This window comes from Sarcophilus harrisii, chromosome 2 (genome assembly GCF_902635505.1).
Source record: "Sarcophilus harrisii chromosome 2, mSarHar1.11, whole genome shotgun sequence".
Lineage (NCBI taxonomy): Eukaryota > Metazoa > Chordata > Mammalia > Dasyuromorphia > Dasyuridae > Sarcophilus > Sarcophilus harrisii.
The window spans coordinates 198,294,117-198,313,143 of NC_045427.1; the positions used below are offsets into that span (position 1 = coordinate 198,294,117).

The 19,027-nt window shown below is 32.4% G+C and overlaps 1 protein-coding gene across 7 annotated transcripts in view; it reads left to right on the plus strand.

Annotated features, from left to right (window-relative positions):
* Positions 1-19,027, plus strand: part of BIRC6 (baculoviral IAP repeat containing 6) — a 297,969-nt gene that overhangs the window by 234,680 nt on the left and 44,262 nt on the right. For 6 of the 7 annotated variants that reach the window (XM_031951250.1, XM_031951246.1, XM_031951248.1 and 3 more), the window contains one exon: positions 1,878-2,088. In XM_031951250.1, the coding sequence (XP_031807110.1) occupies positions 1,878-2,088 (211 nt within the window). Of the gene's footprint in view, positions 1-1,877; positions 2,089-17,164; positions 17,338-19,027 lie in introns of all 7 variants that reach the window. The other variant, XR_004231861.1, reaches the window with a different exon arrangement.

Consider the following 19,027-nt stretch of genomic DNA (forward strand, 5'->3'; position numbering starts at 1 on the left):
AGTAATGATTTAAATTATTTTTTATGTTGACTGTTGATAGCTTCTTCTGATTGCCTGTTCATATTCTTTGGCCATTTATCAAAATAACACAAAGTTGATAGAGATAGCTCATTGGATCTAAAAGCTCTTTACAGGCTATTGGGAAGTGTTTTAAATAGATAATCTTAATTTGTTCTTTTCTTAGCCAAATGCAACCCACAGTTCCATTACTATTTAAGGTGGACATCCCTGTTATCCATCTTACTGTCTCTCACTTAAAGATCAAAAAAAAAAAAAAAGGAACCCCAAAGCAGTATGACTATCAGTTGGTATGTTCCCAGGACATCAAGAACTGTCCCTTATGTCACCCTCTCTAACTGTAAGATCATGAGACCATATATATAGTGTTGGAAGAGACTCAGAGATATCAAATAATCACCTTTACTTTATAGATGAGGAAACAGTTCAAAGAAGGGGTAATGATTTGTCTGCAGTCATTTAGTATGCAAACAGTTGTCCTTTAATGTCATAGCCAATGTTCTTTACTTTGTATTGCACTGCCGTTTATGATGTATTGCATAGTTTATTGATAGTTATGCTTATGTAAATAATTACAATGCCAAATTGGGGGGGGGGGAGTCAATTCAGATTAGCATTGAACAGGAAGCCTTAGTTTAAAAAAAAAAAATGGAATTTGAACCATACATTAAAGATTGGATAATTAGAAAGGAAGGTAAAATAAAAGTATGTGAACAAAAACATAAATTTAAAATATCCCAAATCACTTTTATAATGAAATACTTGTGACTTTAAGGCTGAAAAGGAAAAATGGATATACAAGGAGTTGACTTCTGTGCGTATTGAACAACAACTAAGGAAAGTAGCCTTTAACTATAGACAGTCATATTACAGTGTTCAGGGTGAAACTGAAGTAGAGAAATAAGCAGGACTACTCATTATTAGATAAGATAATATTCCATGTATGATATAAGAACCTGAACTAGGATAGTCTTGGTGCAAATGAAATTATAGATTTTAGAAATGTAGAATAATAAAACAGACTTATGCTAGGTGGATTAGGAAATGATGAGACAATTGATGTTCAACAAAGAGAATTCATAGAACTTGGTAATTGGTTAGGTCTTGATGGTAAGGGAAAGAAGACTCTGAGATGATACCCCAATGCTCTGCTACATATAGTGTAATTTTAACAAAAATGTAGTTAAATAAAATAGCATCTTTTAAAATATTTTTTTGTTTAGGAGAGCTAGATGGCAAAATGGATACAGTACCAGCCATGAAGTCAGAAGGACCTGAGTTCAAATGCGGCCTCATACACTTAACACTTACTAGCTTTGTGATCCTAGGCAAGTCATTTAACTGCAGTTGCCTTGTCCAAAAAGGGGGAAATACAAATACAAATACACACACGCACACACACGTGTGTGTGTGTGTGTGTGTGTGTGTGTGTATTGCTATCCATGAAATACACGTCTTTTGATAATCTGGTATCATTTCTTCCTTTTACATAACAAATGGTGTCATTACTAAGATTTTTTTGTTTAAATCAATCAGCTGAAAATTTGTTGCATTTTTATTCATTTCACAATTTTTTATCTTCTGAAAATTTTTTTTTTTTATATAAAGTTAATCATTCAGATTGGAGATTTTAGTGTATTAACTTTATTTTAATATGGTACGTGTAAGAGATATTTTTACCCTTAAATGTAGTTCACAGATATTGACATCATGATGACCTGTTTTCAGCTCCTGAAGGTAAGTAAAGGAAAATGTTTTAATTCCTCTAAGATTGCGATAAATGCAGCATTGTTTTGAACTTGTTTTGATACTGCATCTGTATTTACCTTACATTTCTTTTATTTTCCCACTTGTTATAGTTCTTGACATGGCCAGACATGTTCCACTCTACCGAGCTCTTCTGGAGTTACTCCGTGCCATTGCTTCATGCACGTCCATGGTGCCCCTATTGTTGCCTCTCTCTACAGAAAATGGTGAAGAGGAGGAGGAGCAATCTGAATCTCAAGCTTCAGTTGGAACATTGTTAGCCAAAATGAAGACATGTGTAGATACCTACACTAATCGTTTGAGGTATAAAGATATGTTCATGCTTTTGAAGTGATTGAAACATACTTCTATGTGTGTTAAATAGTTTAATTTCCCCTAAATTAGGTCATACATGAAAGAATTTTTTTTATTGTTTTTTTGCTGTTAAGTTGGTATTCTGACATTCTTCAGGTGTGCTCAACTTAAGTGATGATTATCTGTTTATCAATTGATTAAGAACACTACGTAATTAATCATTTTCTTTCATCTTAACTTTGCATTAAAATTCCAACTTAATAGAAAATTAGCAAACTGTCTTTAGAAAGCTTTTACTTTTAAGTATAAGAAAAATATTGTTCCATTATGATTGGTCATTTGTTGCTTTTTTAAATTGGCTTTTTAAAAGACATATTGCCATTTGGCTTCACTTTCCTCCCCCATCTACCTCTTTCTTCCCCCATCCCCTCCATATTTGTTCTGTTTTCTGCCTTATTTTTCTGATAAGATGGAACTGAAAAGACCCAAGTAAAAAGTATGATATGACAGAGAATCATTTGCTGGAAATATACTGTAGTTGCTGCTAGTTATTCCTTTTTAGGAAGAAAAGGTTCTTAAATAATCCTGGTGTAGTAGGTTGAATGATATCATGATACTTTCAGCAACTGAATGCCAAATACTGAGCCTATAAATTAGGGTGAAATCAAAAGGTGAAACTAAGTGGACATGGTGAGGTAAGATCAGGGTTCTAGAGGGTTAGTTAGTTCATATTATTAGAACCACACTGAGGTAAAGTGTAAAATAGATTTCATCATGGTGGTACTGAGGAGGCCATAATGTGTGATTATCTTGTGGCAATGTAATCATAATCATGGAGTATAATAGCATAGTGTCTTAAGGTTAGTCGAATGTCATGTATTTTGAAAATGATATTCAGGAAAATAAAAGTTGGTTTTATTTTATGCCAACTAAAGATAGGGTATATATAATTTTAAGAGTTGTACATATTGTGTCGACAGTGGGTAAATTTTGTCAAGTATTCCTGCCTTGCCCTATGTTATGGTGAATTTTATACTAACAAAATTAAGGATTTTCAAGGTAGAGATACTTCAAAATTTGTATCAGCACGGAATTTCTAATATTTAATAACAGAGAAATTATGGTACATTTGAAAGAGCATGCATTCTAGGATAAAAAGATCTGGATTCACATACTCCCTTTACCACTTGGTATTGCAATGTCAAATAAGTCTTCATCTGTAAAAAGATGAGATTGATAACCTAGATGACTTTTGGATTCCTTTGTCCCAATTCTGCATCTGTGATTCTTCATTTCTGTGATTGTATTAGTGTTTACACATAACCATCAATGCATTCTCATTCTTTGTAATACCTGTCTGGTTTTTTTTCAATAATTTTTCATTGATGTTCTGTTCAGAACAATGGAAGCATTCCTTTTTAACTTTAATATTTCATGAATGTAGATGCTTTAGTCAGCATATTTATTAGCATTTCTTTTCCATATTCTTTAGTATAAAACTGCTTAGTAAAACTTTTCATTAAAAATTGACATACTCTTCTTCCCATAACATATGTTTTTGTTATCTTTTTGGAACACTTCTTAGATGTAAATTGTCATTGGTCACATGGTGTTGTATCCTCAGTGTATTATATTCGAGATATATTTGTATGTGTGTATCTCATTAGGTCAAATGAATGTACTATCCATACAAATACACATTAGAATATGTAAAATATGCATCCTTTATAATTGTTTTTGAGGGTTTGGGGTTTTTTTTTTTGTTTGTTTGTTTATTTGTTTGTTTGTTTTATGGCTTTATGTGGATAACCAGGATAGTGGATTTTGGTTCCTCTTGAAAAGGCTTTGCACTGTTCTAAGGCTTGGTGATGACAACATCATCATTAAAAAGAAGCATCTAGAGAACTTCACCATCAGTAGGGAATCCTACTTTCATTTGGACTTTGCAAAACTCATCTTACACGACACACGTTAATACCCTTTGTCTAGTTTATGTTTCCTTTTTTTTACTCTTCACTTACCTCTGGTAATTAGAGAAGTATTGAATTCATGCAACTCTTATCTCTTAGTTACCTAATCTAATGGCCTTTTTTCAACCCCATTCTTCTTTTCTCCCTATGGGATGTCAGTTTTGATCCACTTTTCCTGGATACTCCATCTACTCTTAATTTTTGTGCCACTGTTCTCTCCTGGTTCTCCAATATATCTGTTTACTCCTTCTGAGACTCCTTTATTGATTCTGCATCCATATCATGCCCATTTATGGTGAATAATTCACAAATCTTTTGCTGAGCCCTCTTCTCTTTTTGTCTGTCATCTGTTTTCATATTTTTTATACTAATTTCATCAGCTTCTATGGGTTCAACTAGCATTTCCCTGTAGAGGATTTTCAAAATTATAAATTAGGACTGGGCTCTCTCCTGAGCTCCATTTAGTCCCTTATCACCAGTTACCCTATTAGACACTTCAAAGTGGATGTCTCATATACATTTCAAACTTAATATATCCAAAACACAGTCTTTCCATTTAGACCTTTCCTTTCTCCTAGTTTAATGTTAAAGGTATACCTATTTCTTCACCTAAATCTTACATGTGTCTTCCAATAGCTATAGTATGCACAACAGCCACACCTTGGTCAAAACAAAACAAAACAAAACAAAACAAAACAAAAAAAACCTCAGTAAAAAAGGCCAAACCAGGTTGAGAGTACCTGATAAGCCTCAAACCCATCAGTGAATTGGGGGGATTTTTATCCCAAGTATGTAAAGATTTACTCTGCTGGAGTGGACAGATGAGAACCATATAGTAGAGTCAACCAAATATTGAAGACACCAAGGTCATCTACTGCATTCTGGGCCATTGCCACTTACCTTGACCTGTCAGTCAGTCTTGTCCCATTGGACTTGGACAACTCTTGAAAATTGAAGAGAGTGAGCCTGATGACTTTGTGCAATTCTGCCCATGCACACAGAAATCAAAACATGAAACCATTATATCATTAGTCCTTTTCAAAAATGAAAGATAAACAACAAGATTTTCTATAAACCTGTCTTTAAAAACTATTATATAAGCACATCTTCCTTTTCTTATACTTTAGAAAATTGTTTTTTATTTATTGCTAATAAATTTAACAATGCATTTAGCCCATTGTTTAATGTTTCAAGATCTTTTTGATCTTAACTTTGTCATTCGGTGTCTCTTCTTGATTTCTGAATGATTGATTTAGGCATTTAATTTCTTACAGTGTGCCAATAACTTCATTAATACAAAAATGAAAAAAAAGGAACTTATATTTTGATAGTGAGAGATAAATTGTATGTAAAGTTGGTGGATATTGAGAAAGGACTTTTGAATCACAGAGAAAATAAATTGATCCATTCAGTCAACAATAATTTTATTGTATATTTACTATGTGCCATTCACTCTGCTAAGCATTGGAAATACAAAGGAAGACAGAAAAGTCCTCACTCTTCAAGGAAATTCCATTCTACTAGAAGCAACTAGGTAGGCGTAAATATATATGCAGGATAAATGAAAGATATCCTGAAAGGAGAAGACAGGTTTTCTGGACCTTGGAAAGGCTTCCTGCAATAGGTGGGCCTTGATTTATTTTGAAAGAAGTCAGACAAAGAAGTCAAAGTGAGGGTGTTGAGCATTTCAGGCATAGTAGACAGCTATTGCAAAGGCATAAAAGGGAAAGATGGAATATTTTCTCTGTAAATTTTAAATAAGCCAGCATTCCTAATGAGTAGAAAAGGAGTAATATATAAGAAGATTAAGAAGTAGAAAGAAGTTATTCCAAAGAGGGGAGAGTACATAGAGTAGAATAAACCATAACACTAGAAAAGTAGGAAGGATCTGGATTGTGAAAAGCTTCAAATGATAAGCAGAGCACTCTTTATTTCATATTGTTTATCATAGAGAGTCAAAAGAGCTTGGCAGAATGGAGAAATTGCCATGGTAGCTGAATGGAGACCATGAATGTAAGATAGAGAGACCCATTTGGAAGATATTGCAGTTATCCAGTTAAACAGTGTTAAGTGCCTAAACTAGGATTCTGGCATTGTAAGTTGAAGAAATTAGATGTATTCAAGATATTAGGAAGGTTTATAACAAGATTGAGGTATAAATAAGATATATGAGATGAATGAAAGTAAAGGAGTCAGGAATGAAAGTTTGTAAACTTCAGTGTCAGGGAAAATTAGTGTCCTTGACAGTAATAGAGAAGCTGTGCTTTTTTCTCCCCCTTTTTGATGTGATTTTTCTTGTACAGCATGATAAGTTTAGAAATATGTATACAAGAATTGCACATGTTTAATGTATGTCAGATTATTTGCTATCTGGGGAGGGAAAAAAATTTGGAACACAAGGTTTTGCCAAGGGTAAATGTTGAAAACTATCTTTGCATATATTTTAAAAAATAAAAAGCTGTTATTAAGAAAAAAGGTAATTGAGAAGCTGGAAAGAAAGGATTATTTGGGTGGAACATAATGTTTTGGATACATTGAGTTTGAAAATCTTGTAACACATCTAGGTGGAAATGTGTAATAGGTTAAGTAATATGGGATTGAAACTCAGGAACAGTACTAGGTTTGGATTTATAGTTTTGTGAATCATCTACAGGTAGATGATAGTTGAACCCACGGAAACTGATGAGATCACCAAGTGAAATAGTATAGAGCAAAAAAAGGTGTAGTATATAATCTTGAGAACATCCCATGAATAATAGTCATGCTATGGATGAAGACTTAAGAAAGGAGTCTTAAGAAGTATCAATTTAGATGGCTAGAGAACCAGAAGAGAACAATGTCATGAAAATCTAGGGAGGAAATTGTATGTAAAAGGAGAACGATCAACAATCTTAAATGCTATGGGAGGTTGGGAAGGATGGGGGAGGGGGACAGTTATTAGATTTGCCAGTTAAAAGCAATTTAGACAGAACAATTTTAGTTGGAAAAAATGACAACTAGATTGCAATGATTTGAAAAGAGAGGAAATGGAAGAACTTACTATTTATTGATTTCTTAGAGAGTTTGCTTGAGATTGGTAGGAGAGACACAGGACAATAGATAATTGGGAATGATCTAATGACATTAGGGTTTTTTAAAAGCTGGGAGTATACACAAAGTTTGTAGGCAGCTAAGAAAGGACCAGAATAGTTGAGGGAGTTTGAAGATAAAAGAGAAAATGGACTTAGTAGTGAAGCCAGTCTCCCAGAAAAGAGAAAATGGTTTCAAGGATTATTGTAGAGGGCTTGATCTTGACAAAGGATGATAGATCCAAGTATCTCACAAATAGAAAAATTGGAGTTTCGTAAGTATAATTAATGATTAACAATAAGACAAAAGGGCAGTGGACTCGATGTAGTGACTAGTGGGAAATTTAGTTAGTTTACCAAGAGACCAAGCTAGGGAAAGGAGAACAGTGTAGCCACTATAAGGGTGAAGGCTTGGCAAAGACCTTATAAAAAGGTCTTTCCAGTGCAAAAAATGGAGGTTACAGTGAGGATGAAAAGCCAGGAATCAGAAGACGTAAGGAAAAATATTTAATGTAAATATATAATATGAAAAACAATATAATAAGATAAAGGAAATTCAAAGTTTATGACTATGAAAATTGAATATTTTCAAAAATTTATTCATATAGAGTATGAAATTTGAAAGAGTAATCTGAGGAGCATCCTTATGTATGTTGAATTCCCATAGTATAAGGGCACAGTTTGGATGGAGGATAAGACTAAGCCAGATGCTGAATTTGTTGAGGAAAGGATATTTGAAGGAATTTATATTGTTCATCAGAATATATAGTGTGATAATTTTTTAATCGTATTAGCCATCTGTGAGAGAAGAAATTACAAAGTATCGATCAGAAATGCAGAAATAAAAATTTCAGAACTACAGTCAGACGTACTCCTTCCCCTTCCAGTGTTTTTACTATATTTTGTTAATGCTAGGCAAGTAGACCTTAGGCATGCAAATGTAAGTGCTTCTGGTAACAGATAGAACCCTTTCTTCAGTCTTTGTAATATCACTATCTTTCCACTGGACTTTGAGAACTCTCAAAGAAGTAATGAGGCAGACGACTTTGTGCAGCTTTATTTAAATCCAATTCATATCCAGAACATTGTGATTGGTCCTTTTCTAAACAAAGGAACAAATAAGTATTACTGTATAAGTTATAAGGTTTTTTTTCTTGGTATTCCCCTTGCAATATAAGGCAAAGTGACCAATTGTATAACAAATTGTATCATTTAAGGATCTGATATATTTTTTTCTTAATTATGACTTTTTATCTTATTGTTAAGAGGTTTATATAGATGTGGTTCCATACTGTATTGACATATATGTTAATGTTTTTAGATACTCTAAAATTGCATAATTTTGAACTTTTGTCCTTTTATTTCTCACTACAATTTAAAAAGGAATTTGTCGGTCATTGAGAATTATGGATTATTTTGTGATTTTTCTTTGTTTAGTGCATCACTGTGACTAATAAGTAGTTATCTCTTTTATTTGTAGTTTTTCATTTTAACTAAATCCTCCTTTTGAGAGACAAGGTTGGGGATTGAGTTGAGATCTTACAGAACTATAGTAACAAAAATTACTATCCTTAAAAATTTGTAGTAGGGCATTGTTTTTTCTTTTTCATGGATTTTTTGATTTCAATTAATTGTCTCGTTGAAAGAAAATAGAACCAGTCATTCAATAAAAGTTTATTAAGTACTGTTCTATAAACTAGGAATAAAAAGAAGAAAAAAAAAAACCAACCTGATGGGGAAAAAAATAAGGAAATAATATATGCTCCTCCAAAAAAAAAAAAAAAATAAAAAAAGTATATGTAGGATAAATCTGCAGAGGAAAGGCACTGAAATTTAAATGAACCAGAACAGGCTTCCTGGAAAAGAGAGGATTTTTTCCAGGACTTGAGGGAAGTTGGGAAGCCGAGACAAGGAAATAGATTTTTGCAGTCATGGAAGACAGTTAGTTAAAGTATCTGGAATAAGGAAGTTGAGAAACAGAAGTGTCTTCTCAAGTAATGGACATAATAATGCTTTATATTTAGAACTTTGCCACGTAGGGTTTTTATCTCTCATATGTTAAAAAAATAAAGCCAATCTTGTTCCATAGTCTCAAAATCTTTTCTTTAAAAATAAGCAAAATACATATCTTGATGAAAGAGCTGAACAATATGCTTAGATAGGTGAATAAAATATATCATCAGAATTAAACAGGTATAGACAAAACATCAACTCTAAAAGTCAAATTATGTTTTTATCTACCTCACTTTATTTGGGTTCATTTTCTTACTGTGCAGATAATGAAAATATTCCTATTTCTTTACCTGCATTGGAAGTATCATTTATTATCAAAAGTAAAGGGCTGCTGGGATGGATTAGAAACTGATTGCATCAAGTGATATATAAGCTGATTTAAAAAAAAAAAAAGCTCTAGAATCTAGATGCAGAGGAGAGGAGCACACACATCTTAGGAGCAATATATGAAGAGACTATATACTATTTTGATTCAGTCTGAGAAACAGAAATAATCATCCTAAAACTCTTCATAGCAATCCCAAATGGTGATAATGGCTGGTGATTTTCATTTCCAGAGCTCCATTAAATTACATATATTTTGAATATGTATTGTAGACAATTGTCTTCTGTATAGATGAAACCTATTTCAGAACTTAATTGGATTTATGATAACACAAATGGGAATTCTTCCTCCACTGATGTAGACAACAGCTCATTCTATTCAGTTCTTTTTTATATCCTTCATAAATCTTCATGGTGGATCTTAATAGGTTGTAAATATGTAAATGAAAACAAAGTATTTCAAATATAAAGGGAAAGTATATCATTAAAAATTGGAATAACCTTGTTGAGGTTACTTAACCATTCTGCTCCCACTACTATACATAACATTAAAAATTCAATTCTTTTTTAAGGTAAGAAAAAACCTTGGAAGTCACTGTGTACATACTTGGCTGTAAAAGTTGATATTTATTTTTGATCTATATTTGATTGTTTAGTTCTTAATTTGTACTATAGAACATTCCCTTCTCTTTAATACTAATACCCTAGATATAAGAAAATCTCCAATTTACCCTGCAAATTCGTTTACCCTATATACTCTGTATACATAGTCATTTGCACTTTTGTCTCATATATTAAAATGTGAATCCTTTAAGGAAGGTGATTGTTTTATTTTTCTTCATATCCCTAATACCAAATTCAGTGCCTGATGTATATAAGTGCTTATTAAATGCTTGTTACTTAGAGGCATTAATATTTATATTGACTGTTGCTGATTTTTCTACATTATATTTTGTTTTATTGTGGAAGAATTTTCAGATATCTTTGGGAGCAAAAATATCTTCTTATAAGCAAATCCTATTTTATAAACTTTTGGATAATTGAAACCTCCTCCTCACCCATTCAGTCCTCCTGGCATTGGGAATTGCTGTTACTGGAGCTTATCTTTCATATTCCAGTGATTATTTTTTCATTAAACTACTTCATCCCCTGTATGTCACCATTTTTCTGCTTCTGTCTATCTATATCATTCATTTTAAGTTAAAAAATGATCTGTTGGGTTAAGCAAATACCAGCCATTATAATAGAAACAATGCCTGCAGCAGGTTTCATTGTATATACTTAGGAATTTCACGGTAAGTTCTTATCTTTTTATCTGTTAACAGTAAAGAGATGGATAGATGAATAATACTACAGCTTTTTCGGCAAGATATTATTTATTCACCTTATCCAAAATTATAATTGTGTAAAATATGGTACTGGTTCCAGTGAAACCCCCATAGAAATAGGCAATGTAAATTTGAATCATGTGATTATACCAGAAAGTTTATCTTACTAATTAGCACTAAGTTGTATTAGTATAGTAGATTGAATTATCCTATAATGAGACATATTAAGATTCTTATTTTAAGAAATAAAAAACTTTAAGTATATGCTCAGATTTTCTTCCTGAAACTGCCATTCATTTCACAATTTTTAATGTCTATGGCTGTTGTAGGCCAAGTAGCAATTTATATTAATAGATTTTTTTTCCTAAATGTTATGTATTATAAAGATCACCCTAAATTTAAGATGACCTAAAAATGAATGTGGTCTAACTCAGTAACCCATAGCATTTTTCTTCTTGTGCTAGAAAGTCTAAAGAAAATGTTTGTGAATTTTTCAGATTCTTTGCAAGATCAATGTATAATAAATAGAGTTTGGATTTGGCCCGAAGAACCCTAAAGGTGCCTGCCAAAAGGGAGATCCTGGAGATTACTGGGGAATGTGGTGGTTTACAACTTCCTAAACTCAGTCTGATATATTACCAAAATCAAAGTTTAGTTTAAGCCAAAATTTTTTGTTGTTTAGCAGATTTCCTTAGAAGCCCTAGGCAAAAATGTTAGATTTGTTATCATTTTAGTTTCTCATCATTGGTGACTTAACATTTTTTCTTATGATTGTTGCTAATACTTGAATATAAGATAATTTCTTTTTAAATTTTGTGCTAATTCTCTGTATATCTTAGTCATCAAATTTTTATGAATATATTTGATCCAAAGATTTTACTGGTACAGTTCCATTCATTTAATTCTCTTATGATGTTTTATATTTTCAAAAAGAGCTCTGAACCTTAATAAATCTAATTGGGGTTTTGTAGTAGATCTGTTTAAAAGCAGGAGTAACTACTTTGAATCAAACTATACCAATCCTTTGCCCCTTCATTCAATCAAGTAGAAAAATGATTGGAATAAATATAGGGTATCCCAAAAGCCTTATCTTAAAACCATCAAGACTGTGGGGACATCTTGTGGTGTGATTAGGCATGTGATGCACCAGTTCTTTTCCTTAACCTTTATAAACAATAAAGGTCCTTTTTCTCTGCTTTGTAAAGAGAACTTATATTATTATAGCCAATATATGGAAATTTCAAACTTTATATCACAAGTTTAAGAATATGTAGGGCTTCCTGTACTATATCTCTGTAATTTGAGTAGAGAACTAAGGTCATAAAGCCTTAAAATGTGGTTCTGTATCGGATTATTTTGGCTTATTCAAATTTTACCTCAAGTGCTGTGCTGTCTTTATTGTCATAGGAGACACCTCCTCAAGAACACCTCCAGCGTTTTTGAAGGGGACCATCCAAATTATGAAAGAACACAGAAGGAGTCATATAAGTGAAGTAGATATGAATGGGTTTTGAGCTATGTAATTGGAAAGATCTTCTGTATTGATTAGTTAGCAGTGTGTGTGTGTACATATGTATATACAAATGTGTGTGAATACACACACACACACACACACACACACATATATATATATATAATTTTTAAAAGATACTGTTACCACTCATGATATTGCATATATGAAGAATAGCCTGTTTGTATCTTTTTGAAGTAATTGATCCTCATGGGAATATTTCAAAAGTTCACTTGCATAATGAGTACTATTAGTCTGCTACTGGCATAATAATCTAGTACTGCAGGTTGCTGACTAAAGAACAACAACTCCCCTTTGGCCTGGGATTCCTGTCTTGGTTATTCCATTGCAGGCTTCAGATTAGTCTGAGGCCCTCTCCTTTTACAGAAACAGCCACACAGGGTTTTTTGGTTCTGAACTTGGTCCTTGTCCAATACATAGCCTATAGACCTCAATTATCCCTTGCCCTAAAATTTCACCCCTATGTCAGATCCCTTTCTAAGTCTGCCCTGGATTTGTGACCCAGACCTGGATAGTAAACAGAAAGAGCTGCCAATTAGCATTCATTTTTATAAGATCAGGGTTCCCTTTGTCAAAGTAAACCTCTTTTTGTATATATAGTATTACTCTTCTTTTAGTTCCCATTTTCTGGAATGCTTTATATGGAATATCCTTAACCAAAATGTGTACTCAGTATCTCCAGGCCTGTCTGGCTCTTCCTTTGATAAACACTTCCTGTGTTTGTCCCCAGACTGGATAAATGATCTGATAAATTTTTTCTAAGATTTCCTGGTGGGAAAGTTTGTTCCATTTTCTAAATCTTTGTAGAGGAATTATTATAGAACTTGATTGTATTTTCTTCTTATACTACCATCTTCTTTCTGGCCATTCCCTTTTTCCAATATCTGCTCCTTTTAAATCCAGGAAAGAACTCTCTCAAAGACCACTGTTTTATTGATTAGATCTGTTTTCTCTTGAGCTCCCAAGTGGATCTCTCCTATATTTATTCTCCCTGATCACCCCTTCATTTTTATGTATATCTCCCTTCAGTAAAGCTTACTTTATTGTTTTGTGGTAAGTTCCTTGTTTTCTTATCAAGCCTTCCTAAGCATGTGTTAAGACTAATTTTAAGGAATTAGAAGTATTCTGCCTTAGGACCATTATTTCCTTATTGGTAATATCTGTGCTTTGTTATCTTGGTTACAAAAAATTCTGCAGTCAAGATTCTAATAATCCTCAAACCCTACCCCCTCCAAAAAATAGCACATTAACTCCCAAATTCAGAAATTTCTCTAGAGTTTAATCAAGGAAAGTGTTGATAATAGTTAATACCTTATTCCTTTTCTCTTTGGAATCAAAATACAGAAATAGTACTGGTCTGACGACTTTAATAGCATTTGAGACTTCAAAAATAAAATTGCACAAATTAAGCCTCCATATTTAATAAAAGTAGAATTGCTCGAGTTTTTAGCATCTTTGACTTAATATTATATATAATATATGCTTATCTAATTTATTCTGGCAAACTCCAGTTCAGTTATATATTATGATTAAGCCTTGCCTCCTGGATACAAGTTTGTATTAAACATCTAATATATCCCAGTCAAAAAATAAACTCACCAACAACAAAGTATCGCAACTTAACATCTGATGACTTAAGCAACTGAAGAATAAACTTAGATTTATTCAACAATTGGCCTACTAGATGTTTATCATTGCTTGTGACATCTTTCTCTATCCATACATAGAGATATTGTTATGCCGTGCCACTGTCCACAAGGAATATATAAAGAAAATTAAATGAAGTATAATCAAGACTCAATGAAATTGTTACCAAAGCATTCAGATAAATTTTACTTGAGTGGATTTCTGAAATTGATATTCCATCTTTATAAATCATGTTTTTCCAAAGCTTGTATTTATACACTTATGGCTGGAATGAATCTTAGCTATTATCTAATCTAACCCATCATTTTACAGATGGAGGCTTGGAGAGATTTAAGTGCTAACAAAACCCTCTAGCTTATGGAAAAGTAGGTAGGCTGGTCTTTTTACAAATGACACATCATATGACCTATATTAGAGAGCTTTTTAATTTGGTATAAGATCTCAGTGCCCTCAAGACAACTTTATAATACTCTTTAAGTCATAAAGTATTGAATAGCATTGATTAGAGGAAGTTCATCTGTTTATTTGTTTCATTTCTTGTTGTTTTCTCATTTAGATTCTAAATTCCATTTAGCCAAGGCCTATTTTTACACTTCCTTTATAAACCATTTCTTCAAATGTCTAGTAAATAGTAGGTACTTTCTTTGCCTTGAATGCTAGCTACCTCTAGCAAAAATAAATCAGTTGTAGGTTTAGTCTTTGTCTCTGTTTCAATGAAGTACCATAATTTGGACCCTGTCAGCCTAGTTTTTGATAAACTAGGGTAATTTGCAGGAACATGTTGAGGACTCAAAGGTAAGGTATTTAATGTTTCTAATTTTTAGAAGAAGAAACTTTGATTCTATGGTACTTTTGTTCATACTATTCTTGCTAAAGTAAAATAATATCAAGACACTACTAATAAATAATGAAGTAGATGACCAAGGCAATAAAATTTCATAAGGAAGATTTGGTGTAATTATTAAAAAAATGGCATAATTGTTAATCATCAATAGTAAACATTTATTTAAAAACCTGCTATTTAGTGTATGATTGACCCTCAAGGAGATAAAAATTTTAAAAGAAAACAAATACTTGCCCTCAAAAGTTGGCTCTTTATTGCTAATTAAGGAAATCCCCAAGTACTTTTATTTGTTTCTTAAAAGTTATTGGCAAAAGATCTATTTTGGAGAGTCTGGTCATGATTTAAAATCAGTTTTTAATGTTTTGTTTGTTTTATCTACTTTATAAACTTTTATCAAAGAAATACTTTTTATCTATAATGTTTTTCACCATATCTTTTCTTATTTATTGCTATTGTATTATTTAGCAAAACAGCTTAATTAAGCATAAATCTTTATTTTCTGCTTTTTAATTCAACAAATATTCAAAGGTATAAATATGTATATGACAAAAAACCCAACTGCTTTTTCCTTTAAGAACTAACATTACATAAGAAAATCCTTATGATACTCTGTTAAGGTAGTTCCCTTAATGTTTTGACAATAAAGAAAAAGACTAGATCTTTTGGGATCCTGGATCTTGAACTGAAAGGGACTTGTCTAGTCCTATGTTTTCCTTATTATACGAAGAAATTGAGATAAGAAATCGTGTGAAATGATTTGTTCAAGGTCACTCAATTAGTGTTAAAAGTGGAAATTGCTTGTAGTCCACACACTACCATACTAGGACTGAACATTGAAAACCTCTGATCCCCCTTTTTTATCTATCTGAATCCACTGCAGTTTCCATCCATTTTGTCATCCTGTTAGCTGACAAGGATTTATTTTATCCACTTTAATGGATCTTAAATTGTAATTCTCTCTCAAGAATATTTGTGCATTTACATTGGTTTTCTTTAAACAGTACTTAAACTTAACCAAGAAGAATAAATATAATAATGAAGATTCTAGGCCCCCGTGGGCAGAGCATTAGGGTATACTAAACTATCTTTGAAGTTCTGCATTCTAGCCCAGATTTCCATGGGATTTTGGGAATCACTCATATTTTTTTTTTACTTATGTTTTTAGCAACAAGGGTTATCTGCTTGATATCTTTTATCATGTCTCTTGAAAGTTCCTGTATTCTGAGCTCTTTTCTTATTCTAAGAATCTGTATAGAATAATTATTGTTTTTATATTAATGGAAATTTTTTTTCTCAAAGACTTACCTAAAGTTATGCAATTTTTTTATTTCCTCCAACTTTTATCTTTATGTGTCCCAACCAGGTTGACATTTTTATTTGATCCTCTATTCAATAAAGACAGAAATGAAATCCAATATTTTTGGAGTGAATCCAAGTAGATAACTAAAATAATTAAGACTTACACAAAAGCTGAAATGTTTGTTCTAAGATAAGAATTATTAACTATTTTTTTGGCATCTGTCTTTTTGGCATTTTTGTGCACCCCTTCTCAGAATTGTTTTTAAATCCATATAATGTGATTGGATTACAGAGGAAATTTATTGAAATAAAAATACTAGTTCACAAGACCCTCTTTTATCAAAACCTCTTTTATGGGCTTTTCTTCCCTATTCAATAATCTTTCGTAGGCATATTCTAAATCTATATCTGTACTCACTTTTAATGAGATGCTTCGTAAAATGTTTCATTTTATGGCATATGACTTAGGAATATGGGAGTAATTGGGAATTTTGTGTTTGCTTTTTGTTTGTTTGTTTGTTTTGTTTGTTTTAATTTGGAGTTAATCGTAAGAGATTTGCTTTCTTGAACTTCCATATTGTTTCCCTTAAGATCTACCTGCTTTGAATAGTTCTATTATCTAGGTATCTCAGCATGTAGTTTTCAAGTTGTATATGCAATGGCAGAACTGTATATTGTCTTTGTGACTATATAGACTTCTGAGTTTTGAAGTGGTTGGTCATGTGTCAACCCAAGAAGATGATATTTTTAGTATACTAACTTGAAGAAGAAATTTTAAATGCTGAGTTGTTTTCATATGTTTTTCTAATTTTGAACAAATGATATAGGCAGAGCTATTATTGGTAATCCAGAGATTTATAAATATCTATTTTAATTGGCAAAACCAGTTCATTCAGTTTTTTTTTAAAGGAAATATTTGCCCATTTTGCTCATATCCTAGTTCAGGTTATATATTTTGACTATTTTGTTAGCTGGTTAGTGGAATTCACAACATAGTGGAAATGTTTGCAGATGTTTTGTGCAATAGCGACAACTTCAGTTGCTTCCTCGTATTTCTTCAGGGCAGTGATCACAACCAGATTCAACGTATGCACAAAGCAGCGGATACCATGGTAGCGGCCGTCGCTGATTGCTTTTACCATGTTGGATCCATTGTCTGTCACAAAGATCTACTTCCAGCTAGGTGCCTTGAACCCAAATAGCTTTTCACACAGACTTCAGGATATGAGCCAAGGTATGGCCTTTTTTCATGAGCTGGGCCTACATATGGGTTGACAGTGACTTATATACTTATATATATATGAGACACTACTGGGTAAAACAGTAGTGTTAATGATCAGTTGCTGTCAGCAATATACAGATAGTGTATGTTCTTCATGTATGTGAAGTGCTCTTACCATCTTTTCTGTATACATCATAAGGAGAAGTGTTCAAGTAAAAATTGTTCTTACTTGGATCTAATAAAGGAGTCTTAGGAAATATTAGTTTTATGACTGCCATACTCTTATTATGAGATTAATGTACAATGATCATCTGAGTCAATTATATGCTCTAAAATATTAATAAAAATTATTATTTTTCCAGCCCAAATCCTTGGTTTTATTGAGGTACAAGACGTTTTAAGGCCCTCAAAAAGGAATTAGGATTAAGTTTAGTTAATTGCTCATGTGTATTTTTTTTAAAAATTAGTATGCTGATGACGTTATGCTTATGTGGTTGACCATCTAAACATAAGTCCTTCCTCGTGAACCAAAAAGAGACATGATTGTTCAAGGGAAAACAATCTAGAGTTTGAAAATAGACTTTTACTTTAGTATTTCTCCTTCTGTCTAAGATAATTTTCTTTGATGTGGACCTATTTCAGTGTTTAGTGGATCCATTTGATTGATAATTTCCTTAAATCTTCTGATTCCATATAGTACTATTCTTGGCATTATAACACTTTTCCTTACTTTCTCTTTAACTTTCCTTTAGGTTTGAGTCTTGCTAGCCAGTCCTGCTGTTAAGGAGCAACTTTTACATCCTAACAATTGGCTAATTAATACCACAGAAGTTTCCAAACATGAGGTGCTTTCAGCATTCTTGTTGCAGTTGCCTGGAGAGGTTGATGTGATTTGACAAAATTCCTGTATTTATTAGCTGAGAGACATTTCCCCTTTTCAATCCCCGGAAAGATCATGTGTTGTTAAGCAATTAGTCAACAAGTATTACATAGTTAACTCTCCTAGGAACTAGGATAAAGATAAATGAAATAGGTCCTGTCATCGATGTCCTTAAAATTTCCCCCTTCTTCATATAGTACTTGAATCATATTATACAGTAAACATTTATTAAATGACAACTTTGTGCTAGGCAACCTGTTCAGCAAATGTAGAAAGTTTAGAACATGGACCTATATAGTTTATAGACGAATAAAGGGTTCTAACATAATTAGCCATAAAATATACATGATTAATCAAGAGGTATAAAACAAATTATTGAGCAAAGACTAAGGGGGGGGGAATAATTACAGATAATGAGAATCAGAAGTGACTTCTGATGAAGAAATGGTATTTGAAGGGGGCTTAAAGGAACAGGAAGGACTTCAACCATTCAAGAGGATGAAAGAAGGGTATTCTTAGGGAAGAACATTTAGATGGAGAAAACTTTATTCTCTCTATTTAAAAGATAATCCAATTTTGGGGGTTGTTGAGTATACTGGAGCATTAATATGAGGAAGATAAATTAGTCCTAGATTATATAATGCAGTTGGGAATTTAAACTTTATTCAGGAGATAGGGAACTTTGGGGGAAATGGGTTGTCTGCTTGTTTTATCTTTTTTTTTTTTAATGAGGTAACAAAAAGTATTTGTGCTTAAGAAAAATTTGGAAAGAGGTATCAAGGATAAATTGGAAAAGGAAGAGAGATAGGAAGGTCAGCTGAA